Below are 20,466 nucleotides of genomic sequence, written 5' to 3'. Positions count from 1 at the left end.
TACACATACAATAGTATAGATGCAATAAGACATTGGACACATCATTTTGTTTGTGCTGATTATACAGCTTGATTTGTCATATTATCCCAATCAAACCTTAAGAGATATCTGTGTGTATGGACCCAAACCAACTTTGTTTGAATAGCCAATCCCAACGTTAGGGAGCTCCCTGTGTCCCGTGTATGATAACATTTCTTTTTGTACCTAATAAAGTGAAAAGTACGACCTGAAGGTCGTCCGTCTTATTTATAGGTCATTAGAACCTATTAGGCCTAGTGTGAATAAGAAGGTTACAGAAAGTAAGAAAGAAGGATAAGGAGATAAAAACCAAAAAAAAAAAAAAAAAAAAAAAAGGAGAAGGGGGGGGGGGGGGGTGAAGATGGAGGAGGGAAAGGGGGGGGATTAGGAGAGAGATGAGATCCTTCCTCCAAGCCCTCCAGCGACTTTACGTTGTCCATTACGAATTTTTAAATCACTAAATATTTACCAAATATTTATATCAGCAGCCTTGCATACTCCTCCGAGTAGAAAAATTCAAGCCAATAGTACCACTTCTTGAGGAATTGTTCTCTAGTTCCCTTTTCTGTCGCTATCAGGTCCTCCATTTTATGTATGTCAGCTACCTTCCTTAGCCACAACGCCACATCCGGGGGCTCCGTTCGCTTCCAAAGTAGGGGGATACAGCTTTTCGCTGCTGTGACCAACAAGGGCAGAATTGACTTCCTATATGCCTTGCTCGGTATTTCATGGTGGTGTATTAGAAAGGATTCGGGACTCTTGGGCAGCTCCCAATCCGTGAACTTTTGTGTGATTCGATGGACCTCATACCAAAAGGATGTCAGGAGCTTACAGGACCAGAAGATATGGAGAAGGGTGCCCACCTCCTCTCCACACCTCCAACAAAGATCCGAGCTCTGAGGAAACATCCGGTGCAACCTCACTGGAGTATAATACCATTGGGACAACACTTTGAACCCTGCCTCCTGCTGGCTGGCACAAATCGATGTTTTATATGTGAAGAGAATTATTCTCTCCACTTGTCTCTCGGTTAGCTGTATTCCCAGATCTCGTTCCCACTTGGCTATATAAGGAGGTCTATACCCCTTGGGAGGCGAGAGCAGGAGTTGGTATGTTAACGAGATGGTGTGGCGCATTGGTTCTTGCTCTAGGCAAAGTAGCTCAAATGATGTCAAGGGTCTTTAGTAGGGCGCCGGTGGGGGTTGCACTTTAATAAAGTGTGCTAATTGTAGCTTTTGCCAGAAGGAGAGGCAGACCAAGAGAGGATCATCTATAACTGTTTTCCTGGTCATCCACATTCCATTCTGTATGAAATGGCGGAGTTGACAACTGTCGCTTCCTTTCAGCTCCTGAAAACTGGGGTCACTCAGTCCCGGACTAAAATCCAGATTCCCAATTACCGGGGTAAGTGGTGAGGGGGTAGGTGCGATCGAGTGTTCTCTTACGGTTTTCTGTACTATTCGCCACGTCTCTCCTATCGTACGGTGTTTTAATACCTGATCTGGTAGGTTCTTTTGACCATATTAAGGTTATTAACCAATTAATCTAAACAATAATCGACCAACTAATCGTTAGTCGCAGCCCTAATAACAACTAATAATGATTATCTATCTATCTATATAGAGAGATATTTTAAAAGGATAGGAGGGTTTAATTCCACTTTAGGACTGTCAGAAGATCGGCCTCTACAAACTCGGCAATGCCTATAAATGAAGAGCAACTGAGCATGTGCAAAGCAGGGTGATGAGACAGTGTATTACTGGATTTTACACAGTATAGACACTTATTTTTAATGTTTTACATACCTGCAAAATGAGCCAGCCTGAAGTAATCTAGTAGGACTTAAAGTAGTTGTTAACCCACTGCAATAAAACTGTCTTATCCCCTCTGTACCATAACAACAACTGTGTCTGTGTTATGTAAAAAAAAAAAATATATAATCTTCCGATCCGGATGACGGAATCACGTAAAATGGACCATGGCTCAGCAGCCCCGATTATCATGGTCAGTTTTCAGAGGGGAGGGTATAGCCAGGCAGGATCAGCCAGGTTTTTCAGGTGTTACAGGGGACCAAATGACACAGCACAAGCACTGTGCTGTATAACATGCTTTAAGGGAACATGATCTGTGTTTTTTTTTTTTTTTTTGGGTTAACAAACACTTTGATTTTCAGACTAAAGTTCCACTTTAACCACTTCAACCCCAGAGGGATTTGCCTCTTCCTGACCGGGCCATTTTTTGCGATACGGCACTGCATCGTTTTAACTGACAATTGCGCGGATAGATAGAAAACACACACACATATATATATATATATATATATATATATATATTTTTTTTTTTTTTTACGTAAATTTCTTTATCAGTTTAGTAATATATCGCAATAAGCATATATTGATTGGTTTGTGCAAAAGTTATAGCGTCTACAATATAGGGGATAGATTTATGGCATTTTTAGCTTTTTTTTTTTTTTTTTTTTTTTTTTTACTAGTAATGGCAGCGATCTTTATTGGGACTGCGACATTGTGGCGGACAGATCGGACACTTTTTGGGACCACTGACATTTATACAGCGATCAGAGCTAAAAATAGCCACTGATTACTGTATAAATATCACTGGCAGGGAAGGGGGTAACACTAGGGGGCGATCAAGGGCTTAAATGTGTTCCCTCAGAGTGTGTTCTAACTGTGGGGGGATGGGAGTGACTAGGAGGCGACATATCGCTGCTCCTAACTAATAGGAACACACGATCTGTCTCTTCTCTCCTGACAGAACTAGGATTTGTGCATTTACACACACAGATCCCCATTCGGTCTCTCGTGCCCACGATCGCGGGTGGCCGGCGGTCATCGCAACCGCCAGCCACGAGCATCGGGTCCCCCGCCGTGCAGCGGGCATGCGCCTGCTAAAGCTCTTAAAAGGAGCCGATGTACCTGTACGTCGTTTTGCGCAGGGCTGCCAACGTATATGTACGTGAGGCGGTCGGGAAGTGGTTAAGCAGTTACAGCAACAGTTTCTCCCCCCTTTGGGGTTTAAGGTTTTACATACATGACTAAAAGCTGCTCATTGGAACTGTCACTTTTGCTAGCCAACTTGGTCTGTTAAAGAAGTTGAAAAACAAGAGAGACTTACCGGCTGGACCACCAGAAAAAGAAAGGAAAACGCCTTATATTAAAAAAAAAAAAAAAAAAAAAAAACTTAAGGGCCATCACATCTAAGACTTGATAAACTGCAATATATTACATATTTGTTTTTGAGTTTAATACCACTTTTCACTACAGTGATGTTTTACTACATGGCATAATTCTGCTTTATGGTTCGCATGCTTTAGGTATTTAAACCCAAAAGCCTAAATTTCATCATAGAAATGCTTCCAAACAAATGAGATATGCCATAATGGAGGTCTTTCTAAGCAAACTTTTGCAGGTATGACAACAATGCTGCTAAATACAGCTTTTAAAGAATAATTGAACTGAGAAAAAATTTTTTTTTTTAATAAAAACTGACAGGTAGGGTTTTTTATGACAGAAGTAATGTGCACTAAGCCAAGCATGTACAGCTTAACATAAAATTACGGCACCCCTCTATGCCATGATGATATGACTCTGGTACTCATGCACGCGTATGACATCATCCCAGCCCAGCCATTCATGCGTCTAAACCCGGAAGGAAGACTGGGAGAAGGAAGCGTCTGATGAGCAGGTGCACTGGACGGCATCTTTAGACAGGCAAGTCTGCCATAATGTGCCAATATCCTGGGCATACTATTATATTATGGTATAAAGCTCCTGGGGCCCATTTATTTAAAAAAATAAACAAAATATAGGTAAATTGCGCTGTAATATATTTGTGGTTATAGGATATGAGTCAATAATGTATAATAAAAATGATTGACAATTGTCAATGTTTATATAAAACCCACATTTATTTATCTGCTTCAGTTCACCGTGCATATAATGGTTAAAAACAATTAAACGGATCGCTGCTCCAGGTGAGGATGATAATCCACCAAAAAAAGGGCTGGGTGCTAGCTCCGGCTCACAACCATGTACATGTAGACCAAGTAGAAAAAAAAAAATTAGCTGGACACCAACATTTGTCCAACAGGTTTATTGAAAGACTGCTACCGGGACTATGACAATGGACCAACCCTAAGGCCCCTTTCACACTTGTGCGACTTTGGACATCAGAGTCACATGACAAGTCGTACCCCACGATTCCCAATGATAACCATTCATATGTGTGACTTCAAAGTAGTCCCTGTACTACTTTGGTCCGACTTTGATGCGGGTTGAGGTCCATAGACCTCACGTTTACACAGGCATTCCCTGAAATCGCAGCAAAATCACCACTTTCAAGTCACGGCAGTGTGAAAGGAGCCTAAACGTCATCACCCCTTGGTCCGTTGTCACAGTTCTAGTGGCAGTCTTTCAATAAACCTGTTGGACGGATGTTGGTGTGCAGCTAGTTTTTTCTACTTGGTCTACATATAATGGTTACACAATTAGTGGGAGAACTTACCTGCCAATATAGGTAGTCAATTTTAAAGCAAGTTACCCTTATCCTACAAAGATTATAAGCAACTGCCAGCCCTTTTTACCACCAGATACATAAAATGGAACGTACATTTGTGAACGACTTCATTTAATTGATTTAAAGGCAAAAATGAAGCAAAAACACCCTAAACTGCCATTGGTACAATAAAGCAGGCACTTCAGGCCAGTTTACAGTTTAGCACCCAGTGTGGCCCAAATTCTGGTCGTGTGTCATGACGATGTCCATCATCCCCAGCCCCAACATTAGTTCCCTAAAGGACTATTGGGCTGGGTTTTGAAGCAGGAGATGCCTAGGAAACTAGGCCATAAAATCCCAAGGCAGGTACTGCACAGGGGTGGCCATCAACAGAAAAACTTCCGAAACACCGGAGGCCTAGGGCCACTTGGAAGTGGGGGGGGGGGGGGGGTTGTTTTAATGTGCTCTTATCCTTTATGATCAATTTAGGTAAGCTTCATTAAGTAGCAACTTGACACCACCAACGCTCTTCGAAGCAGAAAGTGAGAAATGATTACGGTCTACTTGGTAGACATGGATTGATGCTTGTAACCAGGTCCTGTGTATGTGAGGAAAATTAAAATACACAAGGACTGAAATGGTTACTAAGGCTTGATTCACACTTATGCGTTTTGTGCTTTTTGCATATTTGCTCTACAGCAGTGGTCATCAACCCTGTCCTCAGGGCCCACTAACAGGCCAGGTTTGCAAGATAACTGAAATACATCACAGGTGATATCATTTGCTGCTCAGTGATTGCAGTATTCTAGTCTGCATCTCCTCAACGTAATACATAAAACCTGGCCTGTTAGTGGGCTCTGAGGACAGGGTTGATGACCACTGCTCTACAGAACGTGTCCCATAGGAAACCATGTTAACTGGGCTGTAGTGCAAATCTGCAAAATCCAAAAAGCACTAAAAATACATAGGTGTGAATCAAGCCTTACACATGAACACCACTGATCACCTTTACACACAGCAATGGGGACACTGGGAAGTGTGACTCTAGAGGTGTTCTGCATTCTACATCGTGGCTTCAAACTTACTATCATTATATTAGTGATTCAGCAGGTTAAACAACATTCACGTTTCACTGCACATGCCAAGTAGTAAGCAAATACTTCCCTACACACACAATTTACAGCCATCTTAGACCTCACTGGACGTTTAGCCCCAGGGCATGAAATCACGGCACTTATGTTGGCAGAAGGCACAGATGCACCATTCAGCCCCACTGTTGACAGCCTGTAAAAGGCTATTTGAGGCTGAAAGCTGCTGGCACTGGACAGTGCACGGGTGTTACTAATGTTTAGGGTTGCATGAGCTCAGGGGGACATGCTGGGAAGGCAGACTCTAAGTGTTCTGGAATTCATTCCTGGGCGCATACTGCCCTAAATGTAAGCGCCACTTGGTGCATTGTCCAGCTGCAGCAGCTTTCAGCCTCTTATAAAACACACATACATACATACATCACTTGAAGGGTCTGTTCAATCGGTGTTCAAACTGTCTGCTAAACAATCTGTGATCACTGGGTGAGACGTTCAGATAATTGCTTGAAAAATACTGCTTTGGAAGCGATAATCTGAACATTAGTACACAGTTTGAGAGCCGATCACGACAATTCATGCAGATTTAACAGATGGGACATGCACAAAAATTTTTCTTTTTAAATCAGTACAGTTGTCGTCCGAAAATACAATACAATACATGCCATCACTTCCAAATTTTTATTCTGTCATATGAGAATTTTCGTAACTTTAGTAACCTCTTGTATGTTCAAAATGAGACTAGCATGAAAAAAAAAAAAAGGGGGGGGGGGGATGATCATTTGTCCGATAATGTGTACCAGGCATTAGGGTCACCATAATACTTACAATCATTACCAAAACTATGTAATAGAAGGACAAACCTAACCCATCTAATCAGACAGATCACTGCACTACATCATAGTTGTTGGTAGATCTAAAGAAGATTGTTCAATCAGATAGAAAGGTGTGTGGTGAGCTTTAGGCGGGGCTGTAGTGTGCTGAGTTGAGACATGATCTGCCATCATTGGTGAGTGACTTCCTGCTGAGTTGGTGGAGTGTGGTTGGGTTTCCTTTGGTCAGCCCCCAGCATTTCAGACAAGGGCTTAGAGTGCTGACATCCCACGTCAACCACCCCCAGTGATGACCACACAGAGTCGATTGGCACTTAGCTTGTTGTCCAGCAAGCTGGAAATTCTCTGCTCAGGGTAAGGATGAGAGTGCAATAGTCATAAGCTGGGAAGCTGACATTTGTGAGACTGCGGATCTCCTGGGTCCTTCTGCTGACCTTTATGTCATAACTGGAGACAGTAGTGACAAGAGGTGGGGACTGTTCCCAGCAGACTCCATTTCTCATAAACAGAACAATGTTTGGTATCATAGGCACAAGGAAAGGTAAGTACTTACCTTCTTTTACAGGTTTGCCCAGGAATGTTTAGTGTAGTGACAGGGTTGCATTAAGTTTTCCAGGTGTCAGCACTTGATGAAATTCTACATCAGGCAGGCAAAAATAAAACAAGGAGGGGGGGGGGGATCACAGAACAACCACATTCTATATTCTTCTAACAGGCAGATAAGAACCAGGCAGCAGAGCAATGTATATGCCATTATTTCACATGCTGTAGTTGTACTGATTGGAAGCAACCTTGTCCTGAAGGTGCCCATTACTGGCCAATCATTTCTCCCCATTCATGGGTGTCACTGATCTACATCTCCTGTTGGGAACACGACCTTATATCTATGGGGATGTGTATCTACTTAAAAAACAAACAATCCGTTCCATATTTCCGCCTTCCAATTGCAATCAGTGACTTACCCTGCACACACCATGCTCAGCATATACACGACTAATAGGCAGATGCTACTCAATGACAAGCAGCCGATCCTCATGGTGGATGGATGAAGCCAGTCACCAGAACACAGATACTCAGGGTCCTTCGGCTGTCACCGCATCAACACTGTGACCCAACTTGCCTCACGTCGGTCTATACAGAGACCTGGATCTCCCATACAACAGGTATTGAAACAAGCACAGCTAATCATACAACACAACGTCAGCTTCAGCCGGGGGACAGACAGCCAATCACCAAGGCTTCCATTTCATTTCCGGGATCGCCTGACCAACCACATGCAAAGACATGGCAAATTACGGTTCCCACTTACTCCACCAATCGCCTCTCAGCGTGTGAACACCGCATTTCCTTTCCAGACGTGTCGCCGGTCCAGGAACAGCGCCATATTGTTGGTTATAAAACAGAGGAAGTGGGTGACTGCGTGAATGGAACAAACACTACTACGCTCTATTACAAAGAGACAACACGAAAATCAATGATAATGCTCTAAGAGAGCTTATACATCAGCTATCGGTGTGCTATAAACTTTTTAGAAGTTACATGCTTTCAGAATGTGGGGATCTTCTGTTCCCTACTGTTAGCTGCTAATATTATGTATGAACACTTTCTGTCTCTGGAACGGGTGTTCTATCAGAATACCGCTACCCGTCAAAAAATGCAACATAAGTGACGTTGAGAACAAAATAGCTTATTGCGCATGCATTCCAACATGGCCGCTATGCGTTTCAATAGGTTTCCTAATCTGACAGAACATGAAGCAGACATCCCAACCTACAGAAACTCATTACAGGGAGGTGGCGCTTCGGGCCCGCAAACGCCCCCCCGCGGCAAAATATTATTTAAATCATTTTTTCAATATATTTTCGCAGTCCTTCTGGGGAAGGAGGTTTGGGTGGGTGGTATGTGGACGGTGTCAGTATTTTTAATTTTTTTTAATAATTAATTTTTTTTACAATTTAATTTGTTTTTAATTTTTTTTTCACAATGCTTTTTGGGGGTAGGGGGTTGAGGCAGGGGAGAGTGGTGTCAATAGTTTTTTTATTTTATTTTTTTACACTTTTTCATTTTTTTACAATTTTTTTACAATTTTTTTTTAATATTTTTTGGGGGCTTTGGTGAGATGTCAGGGGTCTAAACAGAAGCCAGCACCAGAGAAGGACATGAAGGGGGCAGAGAAGGACATGAAGGGGGACCTGGAGGAGAACGGGGGCGGAGAAGGACATGGGGGGGGCGGAGGAGAACGGGGGCGGAGAAGGACATGGGGGTGCCGGAGGAGAACGGGGGCAGAGAAGGACATGGAGGGGGCCGGAGGAGAACGGATCAGAGAAGGACATGGAGGGGGCTGGAGGAGAACGGGGGCAGAGAAGGACATGAAGGGGGAAGAGAAGGACATGAAGGGGGCCCTGGAGGAGAACGGGGGCGGAGAAGGACATGGGGGGGCCGGAGGAGAACGGGGACGGAGAAGGACATGGGGGTGCCGGAGGAGAACGGGGGCGGAGAAGGACATGGAGGGGGCCGGAGGAGAAAGGGGGTAAAGAAGGACATGGAGGGGGCCCCGGAGGAGCACACAGAGTAGCTGGGGATGATCGGTGCGGCTGGAGGGACAGCTGTGATCACCGATCTCCCTGTATAGCTTTTTAGCTGACAGCCGCAGGAGGGAGAGAAGGAGAAGCGGCTGTCAGCTAAAAATCTATACAAAGGAGATCAGTGATCACAGCTGGTCCCCGCCGCACCGATCATTCCCGGGAGATCGGGGGGTGCTTGCGGGTGTGCGGGAGCCGCCGCAGAAATGCTGGAGTCTCCCGCACCTTCCGGGAGACTTGAGATGTCTGCATAAAGGCAGCAGCGGACATCTTCTTACACCCACGCAAGTCTTCAATTTCACACTTATTTTAGCAGTAAACTCCCCTTATATACTGAAATAAACTATTTCACTGCAACCAATCAGTTTGGCGCTGAGCAGTGCGGTGTACAAAGATGGCCGTCGCTACCCTCTGCCTGCAGGCTTGGCGCTGTATTTACTATAATACTATAATAATAAGAAGAATGTATTTCAGCATATAAGGTGAGTTTACTGCTAAAATAAATGTGAAATTAAAGACTTGCGTGGCCGTAAGAAGATGTTCGCTGCTGCCTTCATGTTCTATCAGATTAGGAAACCTATTCGAACGCATAGCGGCCATGTTGGAACGCATGCACAATAAGCAATTTTGTTTGCAACGTCACTTTTGTTGCATTTTCTGGCGGGTAGCGGTATTCTGATAGAACATCCCTTCCAGAGACAGGAAGTGTTCATACATATTAGCAGCTAACAATAGGGGACAGAAGATCCCTACATTCTGAAAGCATGTGTAACTTATTAAAAGTTTATAGCACACCGATAGCTGATGTATAAGCTCACTTAGAGCATTATCATTGATTTTCCTGTTGTCTCTTTGTAATGGAGTGTAGTGTTTGTTCCATTCATGATTTGAATTTGCTTATACAATTGAAAAGCAGGGGTATATTAAACAAGACAGTAATATTAAGAACATTGCATTGTGGCTGATAAAGACCAGTGTTAAAAAAAAACTAGAAAAACTTAAAGGCTAAGTTCATCTTTTTAATCAGAATTTCATAATGAATAGAAGCCTGTCTTTTCTGCTCAAGCCATCCTAAAGTGCTTATCACTCACTTACCTCGTCCATGGCAGATTTCAAGTTTCACGTTTCTTTTTGAATTTGTAAAAAATGCATTCTGCTTCCATCACTTCCAGTAGATCATCTCCCATCTTGCCTTGCCTTAGCTCATCACAGAATGGCCATGCATTATCACTCTTGACCACACCTCCCTCATTACTACACCACCTCTTGTTTTATTTCCACACACTTTCCTATACACATTACAATCTGATTGTACAATCTCTTTTACAGGGGTGTGGAAATTAAAAAAAAAAAACTACTTGTCCAAAGGACTTAATTGGGGTCCCAATCTACTTGTCCCTCATAACAGTCTACATTGCCTTGAAAAACTATTCATACCCCTTGAAAATGTCCATATTTTGTCATGTTACAACCAAAAATGTAAATGTATTTTATTGGGATTTTCTGTGATAGACCAACACAAAGTGGTACATAATTGTGAAGTGGAGGGAAAATGATAAATGGTTTTGAAAATGTTTAAATAAATATCTGAAACGTGTGGGGTTCATTTGTATTCAGCCCCCCTGAGTCAATACTTTGTAGAACCACCTTTCACTGCAATTACAGCTGCAAGTCTTTTTGGGGATGTCTCTACCAGCTTTGCACATCTAGAGAGTGACATTTTTGCCCATTCTTTTTTGCAAAATACCTCAAGCTCTGTCAGATTGGATGGAGAGCGTCTGTGAACAACAATTTTCAAGTCTTGCCACAGATCGTCAATTGGATTTAGGTCTGGACTATGACTGGGCCATTCTAACACATGAATATGCTTTGATCTAAACCATTCCATTGTAACTCTGGCTGCATGTTTAGGGTCGTTGTCCTGCTGGAAGATGAACCTCCGCTCCAGTCTCAAGTCTTTTGCAGACTCTAACAGGTCTTCTAAGGTTGCCCTGTATTTGGTTCCATCCATCTTCCCATCAACTCTGACTAGCTTCCCTGTCCTTGCTGAAGAAAAGCATCCCTACGACATAATGCTGCCATCATTAGGGTCACCCATGCGCCGCCCCTTTTCAACAATGTCATTATCACATTGTCATGGTCAGAGACTGCAGGTGTATTACAGTCCCTAGGATAAGTAATGGATAATGGCCGACAGGCCCTCTTACCAGACCCAGCGAAACTACAGCAGTGATCCCTCCAGCTGGACGATCGCTCACTGTGGGTTCCCCGGGGGCGATTCTGGTCAGTAGTGTAGCATGTCTGTACCCTGGCAGTGGCTCAGTCTTTCTCTCTCTCTCTGGTGGCGCTGGGAAGCGTGGCTCTCTCTGGCGCTGGGTAGCGTGGCTCTCTCTGGCACTGGGTAGCATGGCTCCCTCTCTGGTGGCGCTGGGTAGCGTGGCTCTCTCTCTGGTGGCTTTGGGTAGCGTGGCTCTCTCTGGTGGCACTGGGTAGCGTGGCTCACTCTCTGGTGACACTGGGCAGCGTGGCTCTTTCTCTGGCTTCCGCCCAGCACACACATCTTTCTTTGTCCTGTAGCACTCACTCCCTCAGCTTTTTTCCAGGCTGCAGTCTCTCAATCTCTCTTGATCGAGCTGTAGCCTCCTTCCTGTGGAAAATGGGGCCACCAATCTTCGGGACTACATGTCCCATGATGCTCTCCTCTTCTAGTCTCCTTTGATTGGCCCTCAGTTATGGCCAATGGGGAAGGAACGGAACGGGCAGGAAGCTGGGTGGGGAACCTGGTGAGAGCCGCCATCTCTTCTCCCTAACAGGAGAAAGGGGGGCGCGAGCGTGGGAAACCTCTGACAGCCCGCAGCTCGCCTTTCTCCTGACACAGTGCCACTGAGTTCTCTGCTGGACTGAGCAGGGAAAAGAGCCCACAGTCACACTACACTGATGGGGGGGCTTGACAGCACCTGGATGGTGTCACCCTGCTGGCTGCCCACACCCCCATTGCGAGGCCACTGTGCTGAATGTGCCGATCCGATCCCTGATTCCAGGGGGGGGCACTTGACCCCCCTTACCCCTACCTGCGGACACCCATGGTTGCCACCACGTTTCATGGTGGGGATGGTGTGTTCAGGGTGATGTGCAGTGTTAGTTTTCCGCCACACATAGCATTTTGCTTTTAGGCCAAAAAGTTAAATTTTCACCAGAGTACCTTCTTCCAAATGTCTGCTGTGTCCCCCACATGCCTTCCTGCAAAATGCAAATGGGACATCTTAATGGCTTTCTTTCAACAATGGCTTTCTTCTTGCCACTTTTCCATAAAGGCCAGATTTGTGGAGTGCACGTCTAATCACTGCAGCTCCTCCAGAGTTACCATGGGCCTCTTGGCTGCTTCTCTGATTAATGCTCTCCTTGACCAGCCTGTCAGTTTAGGTGGGCGGCCATGTTCAATCGAACGATGGATTGAACAGTGCTCTGTGAGATGTTCAAAGATTGGGATTTTTTTTATAACCTAACCCTGCTTTAAACTTCTCTACAACTTTAATTCTGATCTGTCTGGTGTGTTCCTTGGCCTTTATGATGTGGTTTGTTCACTAAGATTCTCTAACAAACCTCTGAGGGCTTCACAGAACAGCTGTATTTATACTCAGATTGAATTACACACAGGTAGACTATTTACTAATTAAGTGACTTCTGAAGGCAATTGGTTCTACTAGATTTTAGTTAGTAGTATCGGAGTAAAGGGGGCTGAATACGAATGCACGCCACACTTTTTAGATATTTATTTGTAAAAAAATTTGAAAACCATTTATCATTTTCCTTCCACTTCACAATTATGTGCCATTTTGTGTTGGTCTATCACATAAAATCCCAATAAAATACATTTACGTTTTTGGTTGTAACATGACAAAATGTGGAAAACTTCAAGGGGTATGAATACTTTTTCAAGGCACTGTACTTGTCCTGATGAAATAAAACATTTTCCCAGGATGGAAAATATGAAGGGTTGATTTTTTTTTTATTAGGCAGAGGTGCTTTTAGGAATGTCTGGGGCTTTTAAAAACTAAAGGGGCTTTATGGGGACTTAAACCTTTTAATGTGTTTTTATTTTTTGAAAACCGGAGATAACCAGGTGCAAATAACGCCACCCCTGACCTGTATTACCACCTCCGCGCTATGTTAATAAATGTCAAAACCCTACCAAAGCTGCCACTTAACAATAAAACGTATATAAACCGAATTCACCAAAGGAAAATTATAGATGAAATAGTGGCACTTATCCCCAGGTGGGGAGATGCCAGACACTCTTATCCAGCCAGTGAGCTGAATACAGACGTGACTAGAGAAAAAGTGAAAAAAACATATATTGCTAAATATCCCAAAAAGTAAAAATTAATATTAAATAAAATGAATTATTCAATAAATTTAATATGAGCTAATATAACTTATAACACTCAGTGAAAGTGATATACAAATATATAAATCCAAGAAAAAATATATATAATGAAAATTGAACACAGTAAATATCTATAAAGTCCAGAAACCAATCAATCGTGAAAAAATAAACGTGAAAATATTTGAAGAAAGTCCAAAAAAAGAGTGAGGGTGACTCCAAAACTGCTCAGCTGTGTTTTCAAACATCCACCACACCTCTGTGACGTGAATCCACTCCCTGCTGAAATTCAAACTCACCAGCTGTTAAGGCCTCTCACTCTCGTGTTTGGCCTGACAGAGCCTCTAACCCACTTACATGGGGGTTAACATGCGAGCATACACCTCCACTGCTCCATAGGAACACCGCTTTTCTCAGATTGGTAGTATGACATAAAAATAAAAGAAGCTCCAATAGCGTAATCTCGTTTAAAAGATTTAATCACATATAAAACAACTTGTAATGAACTCACATTTAAAATAAAATAACAGGCAAGTCACTTCACGGCAAATGGAGAACTCCCACAGCACAGCAAGCAATAGCAACTGAAATAACAACAGGCAGGCCACGGCGGACCCAGGAGGTGTGTGTGCTCACGTTCGTCTCACCCGTCTGCAGCACTCGTCCCTTCACTGGAGCTCCGCTCTGTCCCCCTTCACTCCCTCCTCTAGTACTCGTGTGAGATCGCTGTGTAGCTACGCCCCGACATGTTTCATCATAAAGATTTAATCATGGGGTTGCCATGATTAAATCGTTATGATGAAACATGTCGGGGCGTAGCTACACGGCGATCTCACACGAGTACTAGAGGAGGGCGTGAAGGGGACCCCATGTAAGTGGGTTAGAGGCTCTGTCAGGTCAAACACGAGAGTGAGAGGCCTTAACAGCTGATGAGTTTGAATTTCAGCAGGGAGTGGATTCACGTCACAGAGGTGTGGTGGATGTTTGAAAACACAGCTGAGCAGTTTTGGAGTCACCCTCACTCTTTTTTTGGACTTTCTTCAAATATTTTCACGTTTATTTTTTCACGATTGATTGGTTTCTGGACTTTATAGATATTTACTGTGTTCAATTTTCATTATATATATTTTTTCTTGGATTTATATATTTGTATATCACTTTCACTGAGTGTTATAATTTATATTAGCTCATATTAAATTTATTGAATAATTCATTTTATTAAATATAAATTTTTACATTTTGGGATATTTAGCAATATATGTTTTTTCACTTTTTCTCTAGTCACGTCTGTATTCAGCTCACTGGCTGGATAAGAGTGTCTGGCATCTCCCCACCTGGGGATAAGCGCCACTATTTCATCTATGTTTTTATTTTTTGCTAGAAAATTTCTTAGAACCACAAAGCATTATATATTTTCTGAAAGCAGACACCATAGAGAATAAAGTATGGTAGTTCCAATAACCACGCGGCGGGCATGCGTGATGACAACACGTCACAGCCATGCTCAAAGCGTTTTGTCAAAAGTGATGGGGGACAGGCTAGGAGCTAGCCTGTCCCCGACGTCGTGTTTGATGAAACGCATTGGAAATGGCTGTGACATCATCACGTATTCCCACCGACTGAAGCCTGGTGTGGTTTTGTTTCAGTCTGCTACATTGGAAGAACTGTCTCCATTAAAGCTGTATGCTGTTTTTAACTTATGGGCATCTTTATAATATTCATTGTTTGGGTGCTATTATGTAAGTTTATAAAACCGGGTCTTGCCTACTTCACTATAAGTGATAAAGTGAATCCCAGTGGAGAAAGAGTGGAAGATTGGGACACCAGGTGGTGTTATTTACCCAAGCGCTGTTTGACCATTTATATAATAGTCCATTGGATTTGGTAAGAGGCTTCCCTGAGTGGGGACACATGGTGGTGGAAGCACTTTTTTTTAAGACCCCTTTCACACTGAGGCCACGGCCGCTGTAAAGCGTTTTAGCGGCGCTTTACCGCTGTTTAAGTGGAGCTTTTCGGCCGCTAGAGTGGTGCTTTTAACCCCAAATAAGGGGTTAAAATCTCCCATTGAGCGACACTTCCGAGGTGCTTTTCAGGCGCTTTGGCAGGGCGTTTTGGGAGAGCTAAATACATCGTTCCCAACCTGCCCCAATGATGCTGCTTACAGGACTTTTTGGAACGTCCTGCAAGCACACCGCCTGAGTCGCACTTGAATGAATGGGAGGTGCTTTTCAGGTGCTTAGCAGAGGCTAAAGCGCCTGAAAACCGCCACATGGGGGGAAAGGGCTCTAACAGTAAAGCTGGCCATACACCTATAGATTATCTGCAGATTTTCTATGGTTAGATGGAAAAAGTGGAAGATTCCTCCATCCACACAGTTTAGCGAACATGGAGAAATCTGTTGCACTTTTTCCATCTAACCATAGAAAATCTGCAGATAATCTATAGGTGTATGGCCAGCTTAAGTAAGTAACGGAACACCTTTATTCAATTATATGCACTTTTATGTAACAACTGGTGTTAATCATGATGGATTTTTAAAGAATTTATGTTATGGACACTATTGCACAAGCACTTTAATTGTTGTATTATTATTATGTTTTACACATTTGGGTTGTAAATTTATAAATTTATGTACAGCACTACCCTAAATGTATATATTGTTTGGTGATTTGTATCACAATTGTTTGGTGGCTGCTTTATTTCACAAATTTTTGATCTTTTGCGCAGATTTTTTATATTCGAATCTACTTCTTTTGCAGAAAAGAAAAAGCTTTCTGTTTGTTCACCAGTTGACCTCATTAACACACACCCTGCACCTGCCCTCCGACCCTCCAGAAGATGGCTCCCACCCACCTAAGCAGGTGCATACTCTGGTTGATTTTTTTTGCATATATCGTTTATTTGGCAGGAGCTAAGGAGGAGTGTGTGGGACCCGAGCAATCAGATAACAACCTATGGAGATCAGAGCTTTAGTATTAAAAACAGGTAAAGTATGTCCTGGGTTCCGTAAAGCTCACCATACACTATACAATCCAATTTAACAATCTCCTTTAGGTCTACCATCAACTATGTAGTGCAAGAGCCTGCCTGGCAGGAACCATGAATCAGATAAAGATAGAAAATGCAGTAAAAATCACACCTTTTAGTAAAATTGTGAAAATTATACAAATAGCAAACGTAGTTAAAACATAGCTGGTTTCGGTAGCCAAAGCAGGTAGTCAGAACAAGCCAGTAAATCAGGAAGCCAGAGATCAGCGTAGTCTGAGGCAGCAGACAGGATCAGGAACCAGAAGGGACGTCAGCCAGGCAAGCCTTCTACAGGAACACAACAGAGTCTCCAGATGTTTGACCAAGGCGAATACACCGAAGGAATAAACCAGGCAGTTTAAATAGCCAGAAGGGGCTGGCTTTAGGCTGGACTGACGAGCAGGAAATGAGCACCAGGTGAACCACTGTGGAATGATGAGCGCTGGCAATTAACCGACAGCTGAGCAACCTGAGCACTTAGAAGGGAGGGCTGAGAGCCCAGCCCTGACACTGCCTGATAGGATACAGTGATTGGATAGATGGTGTGTCCTCCTATTATATAGTTTTGTTAAATCTAAAGAAGATTGTACAGAGATTGTATAGTTTATAGCCACCTTATACACCTAAAATTAACTAGTTTTGGTGCCATTATTGTTAACAGCACACCAAAAAAATAAGAAAACTAATTTTTCCATGTGACAAAAACGTGCGACAAACATGGCAAAAAATGCAGTAAAAACATGCAGCACACCAAAATGTCCCATGAGCTACTTTGCCACGTGTAGGGAAGCCCATTACAATAAATAAGCTGCCCTATGCATGTCGCAGGAAAAACGAGTCAAAAAACATACAGACCCACTACGCTTGGTGTGAATGGGGCCTGAAAGTGAAATTGGTGTATGTACACAAGAGCAGTGAGGCTCCATTCACATCTGTGTGTATTTGAACACATGGCAAACTGCACAGAAAATGCATGCTTTGGACTTTGGTCTTGATAAAACACAGTGGACCAACCCCAGCAGATGACATGGCTCCCCAAATCATCACGGACTGTGGAAAATGTTGCATTTCATTTGGGGGTCAAGGTCCCAGAGTCTGGAGGAAGAGTGGAGAGGCACAGAATCCAAGTTGCATAAGGTCCAGTGTGAAGTTTCCACAGTCAAGTGATTATTTGGGGAGCCATGTCATCTGCTGATGTTGGTCCACTGTGTTTGACCAAGTCCAAAGTTAGCGCCACCCTCTACCAGGAAATTCTAGAGCACTTCAAGCTTCCCTCTGCTGACCAGCTTTATGGAGATGCTGATTTTGTTTCCCAGCAGGACTTGGCACCTGCCCACATTGCCAAAAGTACCAATACCTGGTTTAATGATCAAGGTATCACTGGACTTGATTGGCCCCCCATAGAGAATATGTGGGGTATTGTCAAGAGGATGATGAGAAAACAAACCGAACAATGCAGACGAAGGCTGCCATCAAAGCAACCTGGGGTTCCATAACACCTCAGCAGTGCCACAGGCTGATCTCCTCCAAGCCACACCGCATTGATGCTTTAATTCATGCAAAAGGAGCCCCAACCAAGTATTGGTATAGTGCAGGGATATGCAATTAGTGGACCTCCAGCTGTTGCACAACTACAAGTCCCATCATGCTCTGCCTCTGGGTGTCATGCTTGTGGCTGTCTGAGTCTTGCTAAGTCTCATGGGACTTGTAGTTTTGCAACAGCTGGAGGTCCGCTAATTGCATATCCCTGGTATAGTGCATTCTATACTCTACATCAGGAATCTTCAAACTACGGCCCTCCAGCTGTTGTGGAACTACACATCCCATGAGGCATTGTAAAACTCTGACATTCACAGACATGACTAGGCATGATGGGAATTGTAGTTCCTGAACAACTGGAGGGCTGTACTTTGAAGACCCCTGCTCTACATGGACACACTTTTCAGTAAGCCAACATTTCTGTATTGAAAATCTTTTTTTTTTTTTTTTTTTTTTTTTTTTTTATTGGTCTTATGTAATATTCTAATTTTCTGAAATACTTAATTTTGGGTTTTTACTAGCTGTAAGCCATAATCATCAGAATTAAAATAAATGCTCAAAATATATCACTCTGTGTGTAACGCATCTATATAAAATATAGGAGTTTCACTTTTTGAATTGGATTACTGAAATAAACAAACTTTTTGATGATATTCTAATTTTTTTAGATGCACCTGTAGTACTGGAATGGGGTCCAGGGAATTATCAGCATCTCATGCCAGTGCTAGAGGATCCTTGGTCCTGGTTATAAATAGGGTTAACTTGTACCTGGAGCCCAGGCATTTAACACATGGCGCTCACATTTTCTGATAAAGGAAACTTAAGATGTCAGGATGAAGGGCCCATTTACCTGGGTCCCCATGTTGAAGGCTAAGGCATTCCAAATGTCCACTTCTGGGATGTGAACAGAAGACAGCTGGACAGCATTTCTCTGACCAGGAGTTGATCAGACCTACTTCGTTTAAGGCTTACTGACTCCTGGTAGCCCTTTGGCAGCTGATCATAGGCCTCAGCTGTGACGATGTCTACTTGTACCATGACTGGGTTTACCATGAAGAAAAGGGGGTTTAGCATTTTAGAGCTGGTTTTATTGCTCTGAGTGCCAGGATGCTGATAAAGAACTTGGTTTCCTTGGGTGACCACTATCCCTGCACCGTGAAGGATTGTATAATTTCTTTCTGTCCTATGAGGCTGACATCTTTGTTATCAACCTCTCAAGAGCTAATACATTCCCAAGAGACTGCCAGTCAACGCTTTAATTGTCAGCACAAGCAAATATAATGTTCTGTCACAGCAAAACTTTGCATTTTTTGTGGGAGCTGGAACCCAGGGTTCCTTCCAGGTCAGGATCTAAGTGATAAATGCTTGGTTAAACCAACTTGGAAGGTTTCAACAGAATTTCTGACAAAGAACTGCTTGTTGACGTTAATCACCAAGCTCCACATGTGTTTTTTTTTCACCTGCATGCATAGAATGCAGTTATAAAAAATAAATAAAATAAAAAACCCTTCAGCTTGTACAACCACTTTTTTTTTTAATTATATTGATTATGATTATTATTAATAATTCATATTTTTTTAGATTTATTATTCTCCTTATCATTTTGATTATTATTTTTTTTTTATTCAATTTTTTTATTAAAGTTTCTGCATTGGTACACGAGATTAGACATTGCGCAAAATGTCATTACACACTTGAAATACAATGTTATCATTGAGGTAGAATGCAAAGAAAATCAAATTGTTAAACACATAAATCAACTAGAACCTGTAAAACTATAGTAGGTCCTGAAACTAGATGGACACGTATGGTTCTCCTGCTGAAATCATCGTGGGATTATACTGTATATTCCATCGGGAGACCGGGTATGTCACCACGTCACCCACACACCCCTATCGGGAACTAACTGTGCGTGGGTGGGGGCGTTACCGGTCTAGTTTACATTTGCTGTCCTGCCGGTTTCCCGGTTATGGAATACATGCTACATAATTTCGTAAGTTCTATGGATAGGTCCAAGTTCTATTTCGGAGTCTTGGTATAATAGCTAAGTTCCAAGCCATCGAATTCTAGAGTCAGTCTGTGGGCCTAATGTATGATCATAGGGGGAAAGCAGGTAATGAAAAAGAGGTGTGGGAATGGGTAGCGGGTGTATACCTATAGGAATTTGTCCGGTATATTTATTAGGTTTCAAGTCTTATCCCCCAGGTCAAGCTATGGAGAACTGGTTAAGATATTGCAGTATTTTGTCGATTCCTTAAAATGAAGCCAACATGCCCGAACATGTTCCATGTTTTATGGAACTTAGCTGGGGAATCCTGTGCCTGATAAATTAGGTCTTCCATCTCAGCTATTTTCCCTACTCTGTGGAGCCATTCGGAAATGCTAGGGGGGGGGGGGGGACTAGCCCTCCAAAGAATGGGTATACATAGTTTTGCTGCATTTATGAGCTGTAGGGGGAGAAACTTTTTATAGGCCGATTGGGGAAT

General features: G+C 43.0%; 1 protein-coding gene across 1 annotated transcript in view; it reads right to left on the bottom strand.

Moving 5' to 3' along the window:
* The window catches only part of DNAJB11 (DnaJ heat shock protein family (Hsp40) member B11), a 47,315-nt gene extending 39,692 nt beyond the window's left edge, over positions 1 to 7,623 (bottom strand). Inside the window, exon 1 of the mRNA XM_073633122.1 lies at positions 7,411 to 7,623. Coding sequence (XP_073489223.1) covers positions 7,411 to 7,484 — 74 coding nt within the window. The 5' untranslated portion in view covers positions 7,485 to 7,623. The remainder of the gene's footprint in view (positions 1 to 7,410) is intronic.
* Between the last annotated feature and the right edge of the window lie 12,843 nt (positions 7,624 to 20,466).

The sequence above is a fragment of the Aquarana catesbeiana genome, linkage group LG06 (genome assembly GCF_042186555.1).
Source record: "Aquarana catesbeiana isolate 2022-GZ linkage group LG06, ASM4218655v1, whole genome shotgun sequence".
In the NCBI taxonomy this organism is placed as follows: Eukaryota; Metazoa; Chordata; class Amphibia; order Anura; family Ranidae; genus Aquarana; species Aquarana catesbeiana.
The sequence above is the reverse complement of the archived record's forward strand: the minus strand, read 5'-3'. Positions and strand labels throughout refer to the sequence as shown.